Genomic DNA, 19506 nt, shown 5'->3' on the forward strand with positions numbered 1-19506 from the left:
CCATACATCTATCGATTGGATTTCACTCAAAACTCACCAACTGACTCCTAACACCAGATTATCATGTTGCCCAAGTTTTGGGCTCGATCCGAAATCAATAGGTGTGAGAAATTGGACAATTCAAGTTCAACGGCAGTTCGTTCCTAATTGGGGTGGTTGGTTTATTCCACACATCTAGCGATTGGATTTCCCTCAAAACTCACCAAATGACTCCTCCCACCATATTATGATGTTGCCCAAGTTTTGGGCTCGATCCGAAATCAATCGGTGTGAGAAATTGGACAATTCAAGTTCAACGGCAGTTCATTCCTAATTGAAGTGGTTGGTGTATTCCATACATCTAGAGTTTGGATTTCCCTCAAAACTCACGAAATCTCTCCTCCCACCATATTATCTTGTTGCCCAAGTTTTGGGCTCGATCCGAAATTAATAGGTGTGAGAAATTGGACAATTCAAGTTCAACGGCAGTTCGTTCCTAATTGGAGTGGTTGGTGTATTCCATACATCTAGCGATTGGATTTCACTCAAAACTCTCCAACTGACTCCTAATACCAGATTATCGTGTTGCCCAAGTTTTGGGCTCGATACGAAATCAATAGGTGTGAGAAATTGGACAATTCAAGTTCAACGGCAGTTCGTTCCTAATTGGAGTGGTTGGTGTATTCCATACTTCTAGCGATTGGATTTCACTCAAAGCTCACCAAATGACTCCTAACACCAGATTACCATGTTGCCCAAGTTTTTGGCTCGATCTGAAATCAATTGGTGTGAGAAATTAGACAATTCAAGTTCAACGACAGTTCGTTCCAAATTGGAGTGCTTGGTGTATTCCATACATCTAGCGATTGGATTTCACTCAAAACTCACCCTCTGACTCCTAACACCAGAATATCATGTTGCCCAAGTTTTGGGCTCGATCCGAAATCAATAGGTGTGAGAAATTGGACAATTCAAGTTCAACGGCAGTTCGTTCCTAATTGGAGTGGTTGGTGTATTCCATACATCTAGAGTTTGGATTTCCCTCAAAACACACGAAATCTCTCCTCCCACCATATTATCTTGTTGCCCAAGTTTTGGGCTCGATCCGAAATTAATAGGTGTGAGAAATTGGACAATTCAAGTACAACGGCAGTTCGTACCTAATTGGAGTGGTTGGTGTATTCCATACTTCTAGCGATTGGATTTCAATCAAAACTCACCAAATGACTCCTAACACCAGATTACCATGTTGCCCAAGTTTTGGGCTCGATCCGAAATCAATTGGTGTGAGAAATTAGACAATTCAAGTTCAACGACAGTTCGTTCCAAATTGGAGTGGTTGGGGTATTCCATACATCTAGCGATTGGATTTCACTCAAAACTCACCCTCTGACTTCTACCAATTGGATTTCACTCAAAACTCACCAAAAGACTCCTCCCATCATATTATCATGTTGCCCAAGTTTTGGGCTCGTTTCGAAATCAATAGGTGACAGACATTGGACAATTCAAGTTCAACGGCAGTTCGTTACTAATTGGAGTGGTTGATGTATTTCCTACTTCGAGCAATTGGATTTCACTCAAAACTCACCAAATGACTCCTCAGGCCATATTATGATGTTGCTCAAATTTTCGGCTACATCCGAATTCAATAGGTGAAAGACATTGGACAATTCAAGTTCAACGGCAGTTCGTTCCTAATTGGAGTGGTTGGTGTAATCCATACTTCCAGTGATTGGATTTCTCTCAAAACACACCAAATGACTCCTCCCACAATATTATGATGTTGCCCACGTTTTGGGCTCGATCCGAAATCATTAGGTGTGAGAAATTGGACAATTCAAGTTCAACGGCAGTTCGTTCCAAATTTGAGTGGTTGGTGTATTCCATACTTCTAGCGATTGGATTTCACTCAAAACTCACCAAATGACTCCTAACACTATATTATGATGTTGCCCAAGTTTTGGGCTCGATCCGAAATCAATAGGTGTGAGAAATTGGACAATTGAAGTTCAGCCGCAGTTCGTTCCTAATTGGAGTGGTTGGTGTATTCCATACTTCTAGTGATTGGATTTCACTCAAAACTCACCAAAAGACTCCTCCCACCATATTATCATGTTGCCCAAGTTTTGGGCTCGATTCGAAATCAATAGGTGACAGAAATTGGACAATTCAAGTTCAACGGCAGTTCGTTCCTAATTGGAGTGGTTGATGTATTTCCTACTTCGAGCAATTGGATTTCACTCAAAACTCACCAAATGACTCCTCAGGCCATATTATGATGTTGCCCATGTTTGGGGCTCGATCCGAAATCAATAGGTGTGAGAAATTGAACAATTCAAGTTCAACGGCAGTTCGTTCCTAATTGGAGTGGTTCGTGTATTCCATACTTCTACCAATTGGATTTCACTCAAAATGTACCAAATGACTCCTTACACAATAATATGATGTTGCCCACGTTTTGGGCTCGATCCGATATCATTAGGTGTGAGAAATTGGACAATCCAAGTTCAACGGCAGTTCGTTCCAAATTGGAGTGGTTGGTGTATTCCATACTTCTAGAGATTGGATTTCACTCAAAACTCACCAAATGACTCCTCCCACCATATTATGATGTTGCCCAAGTTTTGGCCTTGATCCGAAATCAATAGGTGTGAGAAATTGGACAATTCAAGTTCAACGACAGTTCGTTCCTAATTGGAGTTGTTGGTGTATTCCATACTTCTAGAGATTGGATTTCATTCAAAATTCCCCAAATGACTCCTCCCACCATATAATCATGTTGCCCAAGTTTTAGGCTCGATCCGAAATCAATAGGTGTGAGAAATTGGACAAATCAAGTTCAACGGCAGTTCATTCCTAATTGGAGTGGTTGGTGTATTCCATACTTCTAGCGATTGGATTTCACTCAAAACTCACCAAACGACTCCTAACACTATATTATGATGTTGCCCAAATTTTCGGCCAGATCCGAAATCAATAGGTGAAAGAAATTGGACAATTCAAGTTCAACGGCAGTTCGTTCCTAATTGGAGTGGTTGGTGTAATCCATACTTCTAGTGATTGGATTTCACTCAAAACACACCAAATGACTCCTCCCACAATATTATGATGTTGCCCACGTTTTGGGCTCGATCCGAAATCATTAGGTGTGAGAAATTGGACAATTCAAGTTCAACGGCAGTTCGTTCCAAATTTGAGTGGTTGGTTTATTCCATACTTCTAGCGATTGGATTTCACTCAAAACTCACCAAATGACTCCAAACACTATATTATGATGTTGCCCAAGTTTTGGGCTCCATCCGAAATAAATAGGTGAAAGAAACTGGACAATTCAAGTTCAACGGCAGTTCGTTCCTAATTGGAGTAGTTGGTGTATTCCATACTTCTAGCGATTGGATTTCACTCAAAACTCACCAAATGACTCCTCCCACAATATTATGATGTTGCCCACGTTTTGGGCTCAATCCGAAATCATTAGGTGTGAGAAATTGGACAATTCAAGTTCAATGGCAGTTCGTTCCTAATTGGAGTGGTTGGTGCAATCCCTACTTCTAGCGATTCGATTTCACTCAAAACTCACCAAATGACTCCTCCCACCATATTATCACGTTGCCCAAGTTTTGGGCTCGATCTGAAATCAATAGGTGTGAGAAATTGGACAATTCCAGTTCAACGGCAGTTCGTTCCAAATTGGAGTGGTTGCTGTATTCTATACTTCTAGCGATTGGATTTCACTCAAAACTCACCAAACGACTCCTAACACCATATTATCATGTTGCCCAAGTTTTGGGCTCAATCCGAAATCAATAGGTGTGACAAATTGGACAATTCAAGTTCAACGGCAGTTCGTTCCTAATTGGAGTGGTTGGTGTATTCCATACTTCTAGCGATTGGATTTCACTCAAAACTCACCGAATGACTCCTCCCACCATATTATGATGTTGGCCATGTTTGGGGCTAGATAAAAATCAATAGGTGTGAGAAATTGGACAATTCATGTTCAACGGCAGTGTCCCTAATTGGAGTGGTTGGTGTATTCTGTACATCTAGCAATTGCATTTCACTCAAAAGTCACTAAATGACTCCTCCCACCATATTATGATGTTGCCCAAGTTTTGGGCTCGATCCGAAATCAATAGGTGTGAGAAATTGGACAATTGAAGTTCAGCGGCAGTTCGTTCCTAATTGGAGTGGTTGGTGTATTCCATACTTCTAGCGATTGGATTTCACTCAAAACTCACCAAATGACTATTCCCACCATATTATCATGTTGCCCAAGTTTTGGGCTCGATTCGAAATCAATAGGTGACAGAAATTGGACAATTCAAGTTCAACGGCAGTTCGATCCTAATTGGAGTGGTTGGTGTATTCCATACTTCTAGCGATTGGATTTCACTCAAAACTCACCAAATGACTCCTCAGACCATATTATGATGTTGCCCAAGTTTGGGGCTCGATCCGAAATCAATAGGGGTGAGAAATTGGACAATTCAAGTTCAACGGCAGTTCGTTCCTAATTGGAGTTGTTGGTGTATTCCACGCTTCTAGCGATTGGATTTCACTCAAAACTCACCAAATGACTACTCCCACCATATTATGATGTTGGCCATGTTTGGGGCTAGATAAAAATCAATAGGTGTGAGAAATTGGACAATTCATGTTCAACGGCAGTTCGTTCCTAATTGGAGTGGTTGGTGTATTCTGTACTTCTAGCAATTGGATTTCACTCAAAACTCACCAAATGACTCCTCCCACCATATTAAGATGTTGCCCAAGTTTTGGGCTCGATCTGAAATCAATAGGTGTGAGAAATTGGACAATTCAAGTTCAGCGGCAGTTCGTTCCTAATTGGAGTGGTTGGTGTATTCCATACTTCTAGCGATTGGATTTCACTCAAAACTCACCAAATGACTCCTCCCGTCATATTATCATGTTGCCCAATTTTTGGGCTCGATTCGAAATCAATAGGTGATAGAAATTGGACAATTCAAGTTCAACGGCAGTTCGTTCCTAATTGGAGTGGTTGGTGTATTCCATACTTCTAGCGATTGGATTTCACTCAAAACTCATGAAATGACTCCTCCCACCATATTATGATGTTGCCTATGTTTGGGGCTAGATAAAAATCAATAGGTGTGAGAAATTGGACAATTCCTGTTCAACGGGAGTTCGTCCCTAATTGGAGTGGTTGGTGTATTCTGTACTTCTAGCGATTGGATATCACTAAAAACTCACCAAATGACTCCTCCCACCATATTAAGATGTTGCCCAAGTTTTGGGCTCGATCTGAAATCAATAGGTGTGAGATATTGGACAATTCAAGTTCAACGGCAGTTCGTTCCTAATTGGAGTGGTTGGTGTATTCCATACTTCTAGCGATTGGATTTCACTAAAACTCACCAAATGACTCCTCCCACAATATTATTATGTTGCCCATGTTTTGGGCTCGATCCGAAATCATTAGGTGTGAGAAATTGGACAATTCAAGTTCAACGGAAGTTCGTTCCTAATTGGAGTGGTTGGTATATTCCACACTTCTAGCGATTGGATTTCACTTAAAAATCACCAAATGACTCCTCCCACCATATTATGATGTTGCCCAAGTTTTGGACTCGATCCAAAATCAATAGGTGAAAGAAATTGGACAATTCGAGTTAAACAGCAGTTCGTTCCTAATTGGAGTGGTTGGTGTATTCCATACTTCTTGCAATTGGATTTCACTCAAAACTCACCAAATGACTCCTCCCACCATATTATGTGGTTGCCCAAGTTTTGGGCTCGATCCGAAATCAATAGGTGAAAGAAATTGGACAATTCAAGTTCAACGGCAGTTCGTTCCTAATTGGAGTGGTTGGCGTATTCCATACTTCTAGCGATTGGATTGCACTCAAAACTCACGAAATGACTCCTCCCACCATATTCTGATGTTGCCCAAGTTTAGGGATCGATCTGAAATTAATAGGTGCGAGAAATTGGACAATTCAAGTTCAACGGCAGTCCGTTCCTAATTGGAGTGGTTGGTGTATTCCATACTTCTAGCAGTTGGATTTCACCCAAAACTCACCAAATGACTCTTCCCACCATATTATGATGTTGCCCAAGTTTGGGGCTCGATCCAAAATCAATAAGTGTGAGAAATTGGACAATTCAAGTTCAACGGCAGTTCGTTCCTAATTGGAGTGGTTGGTGTATTCCATACTTCTTGCAATTGGATTTCACTCAAAACTCAGCAAATGACTCCTCCCACCATATTATGATGTTGCCCAATTTTGGGGCTCAATCCGAAATCAATAGGTGTGAGAAATTGGACAATTCAAGTTCAACGGCAGTTCGTTCCAAATTGGAGTGTATTCTATACTTCTAGCGATTGGATTTCACTCGAAACTCACCAAATGACTCCTAACACCATATTATGATGTTGCCCATGTTTTGGGCTCGATCCGAAATCAACAGGCGTTAGAAATTGGACAATTCAAGTTCAACGGCAGTTGGTTCCTAATTGGAGTGGTTGGTGTATTCCATACTTCTAGCGATTGGATTTCACTCAAAATTCACCAAATGACTCCTCCCACTATATTATGATGTTGCCCAAGTTTTGGGCTCGATCCGAAAGCCATAGGTGTGAGAAATTGGACATTTCAAGTTCAACGGCAGTTCGTTCCTAATTGGAGTGGTTGGTGTACTCCATACTTCTAAAGATTGGATTTCACTCAAGACTCACCAAATGACTCCTCCCACCATATTATGATGTTGCCCAAGTCTTGGGCTTGAGCCGATATCAATAGGTGTGAGAAATTGGACAATTCAAGTTCAACGGCAGTTCGTTCCTAATTGGAGTGGTTGGTGTATTCCATAATTCTAGCGATTGGATTTCACTCAAAACTCACAAAATGACTCCTCCCACCTTATTATGATGTTGCCCAAGTTTTGGGCTCGATCCAAAATCAATAGTTGTGAGAAATTGGACAATTCAAGTTCAACGGCAGTTCGTTCCTAATTGGAGTGGTTGGTGTATTCCATACTTCTAGCGATGGGATTTCACTCAAAACTCACCAAATGACTCCTCCCACCGTATTATGATGTTGCCCAAGTTTGGGGCTCGATCCGAAACCAATCGGCATGAGAAATTGGACAATTCAAGTTCAACGGCAGTTCGTTCCTAATTGGAGTGGTTGGTGTATTCCGTACTTCTAGCGATTGGATTTCACTCAAAACTCACCCAATGACTCCTCCCACCATATTATGATGTTGCCCAAGTTTGGGGCTCGATCCGAAATCAATAGGTGGGAGAAATTGGACAATTCAAGTTCAACGGCAGTTCGTTCCTAATTGGAGTGGTTGGTGTATTCCGTACTTCTAGCGATTGGATTTCACTCAAAACTCACCCAATGACTCCTCCCACCATATTATGATGTTGCCCAAGTTTGGGGCTCGATCCGAAATCAATAGGTGTGAGAAATTGGACAATTCAAGTTCAACGGCAGTTCGTTCCTAATTGGAGTGGTTGGCGTATTCCATACTTCTAGCGATTGGATTGCACTCAAAACTCACGAAATGACTCCTCCCACCATATTCTGATGTTGCCCAAGTTTAGGGATCGATCTGAAATTAATAGGTGCGAGAAATTGGACAATTCAAGTTCAACGGCAGTCCGTTCCTAATTGGAGTGGTTGGTGTATTCCATACTTCTAGCAGTTGGATTTCACCCAAAACTCACCAAATGACTCTTCCCACCATATTATCATGTTGCCCAAGTTTGGGGCTCGATCCAAAATCAATAAGTGTGAGAAATTGGACAATTCATGTTCAACGGCAGTTCGTTCATAATTGGAGTGGTTGGTGTATTCCATACTTCTTGCAATTGGATTTCACTCAAAACTCAGCAAATGACTCCTCCCACCATATTATGATGTTGCCCAATTTTGGGGCTCAATCCGAAATCAATAGGTGTGAGAAATTGGACAATTCAAGTTCAACGGCAGTTCGTTCCAAATTGGAGTGTATTCTATACTTCTAGCGATTGGATTTCACTCGAAACTCACCAAATGACTCTTCCCACCATATTATCATGTTGCCCAAGTTTGGAGCTCGATCCAAAATCAATAAGTGTGAGAAATTGGACAATTCATGTTCAACGGCAGTTCGTTCATAATTGGAGTGGTTGGTGTATTCCATACTTCTTGCAATTGGATTTCACTCAAAACTCAGCAAATGACTCCTCCCACCATATTATGATGTTGCCCAATTTTGGGGCTCAATCCGAAATCAATAGGTGTGAGAAATTGGACAATTCAAGTTCAACGGCAGTTCGTTCCAAATTGGAGTGTATTCTATACTTCTAGCGATTGGATTTCACTCGAAACTCACCAAATGACTCCTAACACCATATTATGATGTTGCCCATGTTTTGGGCTCGATCCGAAATCAACAGGCGTTAGAAATTGGACAATTCAAGTTCAACGGCAGTTGGTTCCTAATTGGAGTGGTTGGTGTATTCCATACTTCTAGCGATTGGATTTCACTCAAAATTCACCAAATGACTCCTCCCACTATATTATGATGTTGCCCAAGTTTTGGGCTCGATCCGAAAGCCATAGGTGTGAGAAATTGGACATTTCAAGTTCAACGGCAGTTCGTTCCTAATTGGAGTGGTTGGTGTAATCCATACTTCTAGTGATTGGATTTTACTCAAAACTTACCAACTGACTCCTCCCACCATATTCTGATGTTGCCCAAGTTTGGGGCTCGATCCGAAATCAATAGGTGTGAGAAATTGGACAATTCAAGTTCAACGGCAGTTCGTTCCTAATTGGAGTGGTTGGTGTACTCCATACTTCTAAAGATTGGATTTCACTCAAGACTCACCAAATGACTCCTCCCACCATATTATGATGTTGCCCAAGTCTTGGGCTTGAGCCGATATCAATAGGTGTGAGAAATTGGACAATTCAAGTTCAACGGCAGTTCGTTCCTAATTGGAGTGGTTGGTGTATTCCATAATTCTAGCGATTGGATTTCACTCAAAACTCACAAAATGACTCCTCCCACCGTATTATGATGTTGCCCAAGTTCGGGGCTCGATCCGAAACCAATCGGCGTGAGAAATTGGACAATTCAAGTTCAACGGCAGTTCGTTCCTAATTGGAGTGGTTGGTGTATTCCGTACTTCTAGCGATTGGATTTCACTCAAAACTCACCCAATGACTCCTCCCACCATATTATGATGTTGCCCAAGTTTGGAGCTCGATCCGAAATCAATAGGTGTGAGAAATTGGACAATTCAAGTTCAACAGCAGTTCGTTCCTAATTGGAGTGGTTGGTGTATTCCATACTTCTAGCAATTGGATTTCACTCAAAACTCACCAAATGACTCCTCCCACCATATTATGATGTTGCCCAAGTTTTGGGCTCGATCCGAAATCAATAGGTGAAAGAAATTGGACAATTCAAGTTCAACGGCAGTTCGTCCTAATTGGAGTTGTTGGTGTATTCCATACTTCTAGCGATTGGATTTCCCTCAAAACTCACCAAAGGACTCCTCCCACCATACTATCATGTTGCCCAAGTTTTGGGCTCGATCTGAAATCAATAGGTGTGAGAAATTGGACAATTCAAGTTCAACGGCAGTTCGTTCCAAATTGGAGTGTATTCTATACTTCTAGCGATTGGATTTCACTCAAAACTCACCAAATGACTCCTAACACCATATTATCATGTTGCCCAAGTTTTTGGCTCGATCCGAAATCAATGGGTGTGAGAAATTGGACAATTCAAGTTCAACGGCAGTTCATTCCTAATTGGAGTGGTTGGTGTAATCCATACTTCTAGCGATTGGATTTCACTCAAAACTCACCAAATTAATCCTCGCACTACATTATCATGTTGCCCAAGATTTGGGCTCGATCCGAAATCAATAGGTGTGAGAAATTGGACAATTCATGTTCAACAGCAGTTCGTTCCTAATTGGAGTGGTTGGTGTATTCCATACTTCTAGCGATTGGATTTCACTCAAAACTCACCAAATGACTCCTCCCACCATATTATGATGTTGCCCAAGTTTTGGGCTCGATCCGATATCAATAGGTGTGAGAAATTGGACAATTCAAATTCAACAGCAGTTCATTCCTAATTGCAGTGGTTGGTTTATTCCATACTTCTAGCGATTGGATTTCACTCAAAACTCACCAAATGACTCCTCCCACCATATTATGAAGTTGCCCAAGTTTTGGGCCCGATCCGAAATCACAAGGTGTGAGAAATTGGACAATTCAAGTTCAACGACAGTTTGTTCCTAATTGGAGTCGTTGGTGTATTCCATATTTCTAGCGATTGGAATTCACTCAAAACTCACCAAATGACTCCTCCCACCATATTATGATGTTGCCCAAGTTTTGGGCTCGATCCGAAACCAATAGGTGAAAGAAATTGGACAATTCAAGTTCAACGGCAGTGCGTTCCTAATTGGAGTGGTTGGTTGATAAGTCCATAAATATACTCATTTATGTACTCTCTTTACTTAGACTTTGTAGAAGAATTAGACTTAAAAAGGGCTTATTACTTCACTTTTCTGATTTTCAGCTTTTCTGCGCTCTTAGAAGGTTTTTAAGGGAAAATCAACTTTTCGGAGGAATTTTAGTGCAAGGTCAATTGGAGATGAAAGCTAACACCTTGAAGTTGAATCTGTGATTTTTCCAGAATTTTCTACCGAGCCAATTGGTACAATATTACAAGTAAAGTTAGCCCACGTGCAGACAGGACAGTTTCGTACATGTTACGTGAATATGAAGAAACGGAAGCCTTCCCGAATTTTCCAAGTTACGTGCTATATATGGTTGGAAAGATAAGACATTTATCTTTCTAAAATATATTTTTCCTGATTTTTCTAGAAGGCCGAAGATCCCCAAATCGTGTGACAATTGGGCTGAGCTGTATTTCCCTGTGGAGTTAGGAATTGTGATCTTTACTTTCCTATTTGGATTCCTTGTTTACCAAGACTTCTTGGACGACTTTTCAGTAAATTTTAGGGTTTAGGACTTTGATTTAAGTCATATAAAAGGCCAGCCAAGGCCCCATACAGAGGATTCACGTCCGAAGGAGATCAACCGCGCAAGAGGAAAAAGCTGCCAGCGAGTTCTTTCTTTTCCTTTCTTCTTTTAATTTTCAGTTCTTATGTATTTATTTTTGAGTTCATCCCAGAACATGAGTAACTAATTTCTTGTTAGTTAGGGCTTAATCTTGAAGCCCTAAACATGATTTCAATTCTATAAACAAGTTTGAATGGATTTTTCAGTTTCTACAAGCGGGATGATTTCGGTTTCTCGATGTTATGTGAATTCTGATATTTTGTTTCTTTGAGTAGCTAACTTTGAAGCATGTATCGGAATTAAATTGTTGTAGAACATAGGTCAATTGCCATATTGAATGTGTTCTTGTTTGCAATGAATAATTGGGTTAAGAACTAGTTATGAGAAATCGATTCTTGAATTCCTAATAACAAATGCCATGTTTTAGGGTTTTTGTGACACTCATATTCTCTTTGATCTTAATGGATTCTTGATTGTTAAATTGAGTAAATGCCATACTGGATTTCAATTAAGAATACACGTATTGATGTAAATGCCATACACTTTACATACACTTAAGAGAGAATCATACAACTCGAGTCAAATGCCATGATCTTGTTGTGAGTGTCGTCATCATATGCTTGCTAGAAATTGATTATCTATTGTTGTTTATGGATTGATTGATTGTTTGGAGGTGGATAGTGAGTCCTAGCTATTGTTCTTGATTGATTTTAAACTAATTTCTCTTAAACTCTAATTTAAATTCTGTTTTGTTTTCTTTTATTTACAAAATCAAATAAAAACCCCCTTGGTGTTGGCGTGTGTGTGGAAGTCCTTGTGATTTCAATCTTTATTTTGTTTTCGTGTTTAATTGTGTTCTAGTTTTCTTTGTGTGACATTGATAAACATCTCTTTAGATTACAATCTCTGTGGGAATTACCCTTGCTTGCTTACTATACTATCATTTGATTTGTGCACTTGCAAGGTTTTAATATTGTTGTTAAAAATTACCAACAAGTTTTTGGCGCCGTTGCCGGGGATTGTTTATCTAATTAAGTTTTGTTTTCAATTTCAGGTATATGCTGGGACGTCGTTCGCAAGGTTACAAGCTTATACCATACGACCCTGAACTAGAGAACACACTTCGTTATCTCCGTCAAGATAAAGATACGCAAGCTACACTTCCAATCAAGATGGGAGACGAGTTGGCACTCAACAACCTCACCCGACCTTTGAAGGATTTCACGGTTCCTAAAGCATTGGACCAGCCGTCATGTATTACGTATCCAGCCACTACAACCACCTTTGAGATCAAGAGTGGCACCATTCACCTTTTGCCACAATTCTATGGCAAGCCTGGGGATGATCCTCACATACATATCAAGGATTTCTTTGCCGTGTGCGCGACTATGCACAATGGAGGGATTAGTGATGAGGCAATCAGATTGCGTTTGTTTCCATTCTCACTTAAGGAACGAGCCAAGGAGTGGCTCTATTCTTTACCTAGTGCATCTATCACTACATGGACAGCATTGGCTTCCAAGTTCCTTGCAAAGTTATTTCCAGCTCAAAAGACAAACCGTATTAGGAAGGAGATCATGGGAGTGCAGCAACTAGATGGAGAATCATTTCATGAGTATTGGGATCGGTTTCAGAGACTCCTAGCTTCATGCCCTCATCACCAAATTGAAGATTGGCTACTTATGCAATACTTTTATGAGGGATTACTCGATTCGGAGAGGATGATGGTTGATGCTACTAGTGGAGGAGGCTTGATGAACAAGAGTGCTACTGAAGCTAAGGAGATGTTTGAGAACATTGCAGCAAACTCTCAACAATTTAATTATCGGAGAGCTCCCCCAAAGAAAGCAGGTGTTTATGAGGTAAGTGCTAGTGATATTGGTCCTCAAATAGCTAATTTGACTAACCTTGTTAAGCAGTTAATCCCTCAAGCACAAGTGTGTGCTGTGTGTGCTAATCCCGGACATCCTACGGAGTCTTGTCCAAGTTTGTATGGTGATGGAGAAGAGATGGCTCAAGCACACTATATGCAGCAACAAAAGCCAAGAAACGATCCATTTTCTAACACCTATAATCCGGGATGGCGGCAACACCCTAACTTTGGATGGAAGAACAACCAAAACGTGCAAACAACCCCAGTTCAACAAAATCAGTTTGTTCCTCAACAAAATGCACCACCACCACCTCCTAGGCAAGGTAAGTCTTTAGAAGAGTTAGTTAATTCTTTGGCATTAAGCACTCAAGGTTTTATGCAGGAAACAAGGCAAACACATACACAAATGTCTACAGCAATCAAGAGCCTTGAAAACCAAGTTGGACAAATTGCAGCCTCCTTGAGTCAAAGAGAGCCAGGACAGTTTCCAAGCCAAGTAATTCCAAATCCTAATGGAGGCCATGAAACCGCAAAGGCGATTACTCTTCGAAGTGGAAAAGAGGTGGAAAAGGATGACAATGAGGAGAGAAATTCAACCAAAACAGTGGCTGCCCCCTCTCCCAAGCTTATGGTTCCAAGTGACAACTCTAAGGTAAGTTCTCTTGTGGATCATTCGATTACTTCAAAGATTCCTTTTCCTCGTAGGTTTTTGAATTCAAAGAAGGAGCAAGTTTCAAAGGATATCCTAGAGACTTTCCGAAAAGTGCAAGTGAACATTCCCTTGCTCGATGCGATCCAACAAATTCCAAGCTATGCAAAATTCCTCAAAGATCTTTGTACAAATAAAAGGAAGTTCAAGGAGCATGAAACCGTGGCCTTAAGTGAAGAAGTTTCAGCCGTGCTATTGCGTAAATTGCCTCCTAAACTAAAGGATCCAGGGAGTTTTACTATACCTTGTCTCATTGGAAATCAAAGGTTTGAACATGCTTTATTAGACTTAGGTGCTTCAATTAATTTGATGCCTTTTTCTGTTTTTGAATCTTTAAATTTAGGTGAGCTTAAGAAGACTTCCGTGAGCATACAATTGGCTGATCGATCAATCAAGTATCCTAAGGGAGTGTTGGAAGATGTTTTGGTCAAGGTGAATGAGCTAATATTTCCAGCCGACTTTCTAGTGCTCGAGATGGAGGAAGTTCCTATTCCTGGAAAAGACCTTCCATTGATTCTAGGACGTCCATTCATGAGAACAGCAAGGACAAAAATCGATGTGTATGAAGGCACTCTCACAATGGCATTCGATGAGGAAACCGTGGAGTTTAAGGTATTAGATGCTTTAAAATATCCTAATGATGATCATGCTTGTTTTTCCATAGATGTACTTGAGCAGGTGGTACAAGAAACGTTTAATGCATCACAAGGAGAGACGCCATTGGAGAGGGCACTCATCCAAAGCCCCAAAACTGTGAATAAAGAAGGGAACACAGCTGTACTTGAAGCCGTGAATATGCTTGAGGCCTTGCCTCCCCAAAGAGGTAAGTCTAACTCTATTTTTGAGCCTCTTCCGTTATCTACTAATACGCTTGTTCCCTCTATTGTGAAAGCACCACAGGTTGAGCTAAAACCCCTTCCAGAGAACTTGAAATATGCATATTTAGGTGATGAAAAGACGCTGCCTATAATCATTGCTTCTAATTTGAGTGCATCTGAAGAAGACAAACTAATTAGAGTTCTAAGGGAGCACAAGACTGCCCTAGGTTGGACCATTGCAGACATCAAAGGTATAAGCCCTACAAAGTGCATGCATAGGATCCTTTTGGAAGGAGAATCTAAACCTACAAGGGAAGCCCAAAGGAGGCTGAATCCGGTGATGAAAGAAGTTGTTAAGAAGGAAGTTTTGAAGCTTTTGGACGTGGGAATTATATACCCCATTTTGGATAGCAAGTGGGTGAGTCCCGTCCAAGTTGTTCCCAAGAAATCCGGAATTACCGTTGTGAAGAATGAAGACAATGAGTTGGTGCCTCAAAGAATTCAAACGGGTTGGAGAGTATGCATAGATTATAGAAAGCTCAATACCACGACACGTAAGGATCACTTTCCGTTACCATTTATTGATCAAATGCTTGAGCGTCTTGCAGGTCATAGTCATTATTGCTTCTTGGATGGATACTCTGGATACAATCAAATTGCCATTGCTCCGGAAGATCAAGAAAAGACCACCTTCACCTGTCCATTTGGTACGTTTGCTTATAGGCGTATGCCTTTTGGTTTATGTAACGCACCTGCCACTTTTCAACGTTGCATGATGTCAATTTTTTCTGATATGGTGGAGGAGATAATCGAGGTATTTATGGATGATTTTTCTGTTTTTGGTGATTCATTTGATATTTGTCTTCACAACCTTTCTTTAGTGTTGAAAAGGTGTCAGGAATGCAATTTAGTGCTCAACTGGGAGAAGTGCCACTTCATGGTACAGCAGGGTATTGTCTTGGGTCACATTATCTCTTGTAGGGGAATTGAGGTGGACAAGGCAAAAATCGACATTGTGAGAAGCTTGCAGCCCCCCAAAACCGTGAAGGAGATTAGGTCATTCCTAGGACATGCAGGGTTCTATAGGCGTTTCATCAAGGACTTTTCAAAGATATCAAGGCCCCTATGTCGGTTGCTTGGCAAAGATGTGGAATTCGAGTTTAATGAAGAGTGCTTGGCTGCATTTAACAAGCTTAAGGAGCTTTTGACATCTGCCCCTATCATGCAGCCTCCAGATTGGAATTTTCCCTTTGAGTTGATGTGTGACGCCTCAGATTATGCAGTGGGGGCCGTGCTTGGACAAAGAGTGCACAACGTACCACATGCCATCTATTATGCTTCCCGGGCTTTGAATGATGCTCAGTTGAATTATTCAACTACGGAAAAGGAGCTGCTTGCTGTTATTTTTGCTTTAGAGAAATTTAGATCATATCTTATTGGCACTAAGGTAATTGTATTCTCTGATCATGCAGCACTTAGGTACCTCCTCCACAAGAAGGACGCCAAGCCGCGACTGATTAGGTGGACTCTCTTGCTTCAAGAATTTGATTTGGTGATTAGAGACAAGAAAGGGAGTGAAAACGTGGTGGCTGACCATTTGAGTAGGCTGGTGCACGGATCCAATGAAGAAGAGGACGTGCTTCCTCTACGTGAAAGTTTCCCCGATGAGCAACTCTTCACCTTCGAAGCCAAGGACCCTTGGTACGCTAACATTATCAATTACAAGGCTTCAAAACTGATTCCGGAGGATCTCACTCGAGCTCAAAAGGATAAGCTTGTGAAAACAAGTAAGTATTATGTTTGGGACGATCCATATATATGGAAATATTGTCCAGATCAAATTGTTAGAAGGTGCGTGTCCGAATCTGAATTTAATTCTATACTTGCCTTTTGTCATTCATCTGCATGTGGTGGACATTTTGGTACTAAGAAAACAGCCCTTAAAGTATTGCAATGTAGTTTTTATTGGCCTAGCTTGTTCAAAGATGCATTTACTTATTGTTCCACATGTGATAGATGTCAAAGAACCGGTAACATTAGCTCTAGGAATCAAATGCCTTTAACGCCTATCCTTATTGTTGAAATATTTGATGTGTGGGGCATTGATTTTATGGGACCATTAGTCATATTATGGCTTTATTTACATCCTTCTTGCTGTTGACTATGTCTCTAAATGGGTGGAAGCAATTCCTACCCGGACTAATGATTCAAAAGTTGTTTTGAGCTTTGTGAAGGACCACATCTTTTCTAGGTTTGGAACACCAAGAGCCATTATCAGCGATGGAGGCAGCCACTTTTGTAATAGGTCATTTGAGGCACTTTTAAAGCGGTATGGAATTACACATAGGGTCTCAACACCTTATCATCCCCAAACAAGTGGACAAGTGGAGATTAGTAACCGAGAAATCAAGCAAATCTAGGAGAAAACCGTGAGCTCTACAAGGAAGGATTGGAGCTTGAGACTTAGCGATTGGGTTTCACTCAAAACTCACCAAATGAGTCCTCCCACCATATTATGATGTTGCCCAAGTTTGGGGCTCGATCCAAAATCAATAGGTGTTCCAAATTGGACAATTCAAGTTCAACGGCAGTTCGTTCCTAATTGGAGTGGTTGGTGTATTCCATACTTCTAGCGATTGGAATTCACTCAAAACTCACCAAACGACTCCTCCCACAATATTATGATGTTGCCCAAGTTTGGGGCTCGATCCGAAATCAATAGGTGTGAGAAATTGGACAATTCAAGTTCAACGGCAGTTCGTTCCTAATTGGAGTGGTTGGTGTATTCCATACTTCTAGCGATTGGATTTCACTCAAAACTCACCAAATGACTCCTCCCACCATATTATGATGTTGCCCAAGTTTTGGGGTTGATCCGATATCAATAGGTGTGAGAAATTGGACAATTAAAGTTCAACGGCAGTTCGTTCCTAATTGGAGTGGTTGGTGTATTCCATACTTCCAGTGATTGGATTTCACTCAAACCTCACAGAATGACTCCTCCCACCATGTTATCATGTTATCCAAGTTTGGGGCTCGATCCGAAATCAATAGGTGTGTGAAATTGGACAATTCAAGTTCAACGGCAGTTCGTTCCTAATTGGAGGGGTTGGTGTATTCCACACTTCTAGCGATTGGATTTCACTCAAAACTCACCAAATGACTCCTCCCACCATATTATGATGTTGCCCAAGTTTTGGGCTCGATCCGAAATCAATAGGTGTGAGAAATTGGACAATTCAAGTTCAACGGCAGTTCGTTCCTAATTGGAGTGGTTGGTGTATTCCATACTTCTAGCGATTGGATTTCACTCAAAACTCACCAAATGACTCCTCCCACCATATTATGAACTTGCTCAAGTTTTGGGCTCGATCCGAAATTAATAGGTGAAAGAAATTCGACAATTCAAGTTCAACGGCAGTTCGTTCCTAATTGGAGTGGTTGGTGTATTCCACACTTCTAGCGATTGGATTTCACTCAAAACTCACCAAATGACTCCTCCCACCAAATTATGATGTTGCCCAAGTTTTGGGCTCGATCCGAAATCAATAGGTGAAAGAAATTGGACAATTCCAGTTCAACGGCAGTTCGTTCCGAATTGGAGTATTTGGTGTATTCCGTACCTCTAGCGATTGGATTTCTCTCAAAACTCACCAAATGACTCCTCCCACCATATTATGATGTTGCCCAAGTTTGTGGCTCGATCCGAAATCAATCGGTGTGAGAAATTGGACAATTCAAGTTCGACGGCAGTTCGTTCCTATTTGGAGTGATTGGTGTATTCCATACCTCTAGCGATTGGATTTCTCTCAAAACTCACCAAATGACTCCTCCCACCATATTATTATGTTGCCCAAGTTTGGGGCTCGATCCGAAATCAATCGGTGTGAGAAATTGGACAATTCAAGTTCAACGGCAGTTCGTTCCTAATTGGAGTGATTGGTGTATTCCATACCTCTAGCGATTGGATTTCTCTCAAAACTCACCAAATGACTCCTCCCACCATATTATGATGTTGCCCAAGTTTGGAGCTCGATCCGAAATCAATACGTGTGAGAAATTGGACAATTCAAGTTCAACGACAGTTCGTTCCTAATTGGAGTGGTTGGTGTATTCCATACTTCTAGCGATTGGAATTCACTCAAAACTCACCAAACGACTCCTCCCACAATATTATGATGTTGCCCAAGTTTGGGGCTCGATCCGAAATCAATAGGTGTGAGAAATTGGACAATTCAAGTTCAACGGCAGTTCGTTCCTAATTGGAGTGGTTGGTGTATTCCATACTTCTAGCGATTGGATTTCACTCAAAACTCACCAAATGACTCCTCCCACCATATTATGATGTTGCCCAAGTTTGGGGCTCGATCCGAAATCAATAGGTGTGAGAAATTGGACAATTCAAGTTCAACGGCAGTTCGTTCCTAATTGTAGTGGTTGCTGTATTCCATACTTCTAGCGATTGGATTTCACTCAAAACTCACGAAATGACTCCTCCCACCATTTTATGATGTTGCCCAAGTTTGGGGCTCGATCCGAAATCAATAGGTGTGAGAAATTGTACAATTCAAGTTCAACGGCAGTTCGTTCCTAATTGGAGTGGTTGGTGTATTCCATACTTCTAGTGATTGGATATCACTCAAACCCCACAGAATGACTCCTCCCACCATGTTATCATGTTATCCAAGTTTGGGGCTCGATCCGAAATCAATAGGTGTGTGAAATTGGACAATTCAAGTTCAACGGCAGTTCGTTCCTCATTGGAGGGGTTGGTGTATTCCACACTTCTAGCGATTGGATTTCACTTAAAACTCACCAAATGACTCCTCCCACCATATTATGATGTTGCCTTAGTTTTGGGCTCGATCCGAAATCAATAGGTGTGAGAAATTGGACAATTCAAGTTCAACGGCAGTTCGTTCCTAATTGGAGTGGTTGGTGTATTCCATACTTCTAGCGATTGGATTTCACTCAAAACTCACCAAATGACTCCTCCCACCATATTATGAACTTGCTCAGGTTTTGGGCTCGATCCGAAAT

The 19506-nt window shown here is 41.1% G+C and overlaps 1 protein-coding gene across 1 annotated transcript; it reads left to right on the forward strand.

The window, feature by feature from the left end:
• Positions 1-12124: 12124 nt before the first annotated feature.
• On the forward strand, positions 12125-16886 carry LOC148297703 (uncharacterized). The gene is made up of 4 exons (XM_088247807.1): positions 12125-14888; positions 15612-15772; positions 15962-16373; positions 16618-16886. Exons 1-4 carry the CDS (start codon positions 12125-12127, stop codon positions 16884-16886), a joined length of 3606 nt encoding a protein of 1201 aa, XP_088103933.1.
• Positions 16887-19506: the final 2620 nt, after the last annotated feature.

This window comes from Prunus avium, chromosome 1 (assembly GCF_965620075.1).
Source record: "Prunus avium chromosome 1, drPruAviu1.hap1.1, whole genome shotgun sequence".
Lineage (NCBI taxonomy): Eukaryota > Viridiplantae > Streptophyta > Magnoliopsida > Rosales > Rosaceae > Prunus > Prunus avium.

Coding starts and splice junctions, on each gene's coding strand:
- LOC148297703 (XM_088247807.1), top strand. CDS start 12,125: ATGCTGGGACGTCGTTCGCAAGGTTACAAGCTTATACCATACGACCCT. Junction 14,889..15,611: donor TTTGGATAGCAAGTGGGTGA/GTCCCGTCCAAG, acceptor TGCTTGGCAAAG/ATGTGGAATTCGAGTTTAAT. Junction 16,374..16,617: donor CTTTTGTCATTCATCTGCAT/GTGGTGGACATT, acceptor TTTACATCCTTC/TTGCTGTTGACTATGTCTCT.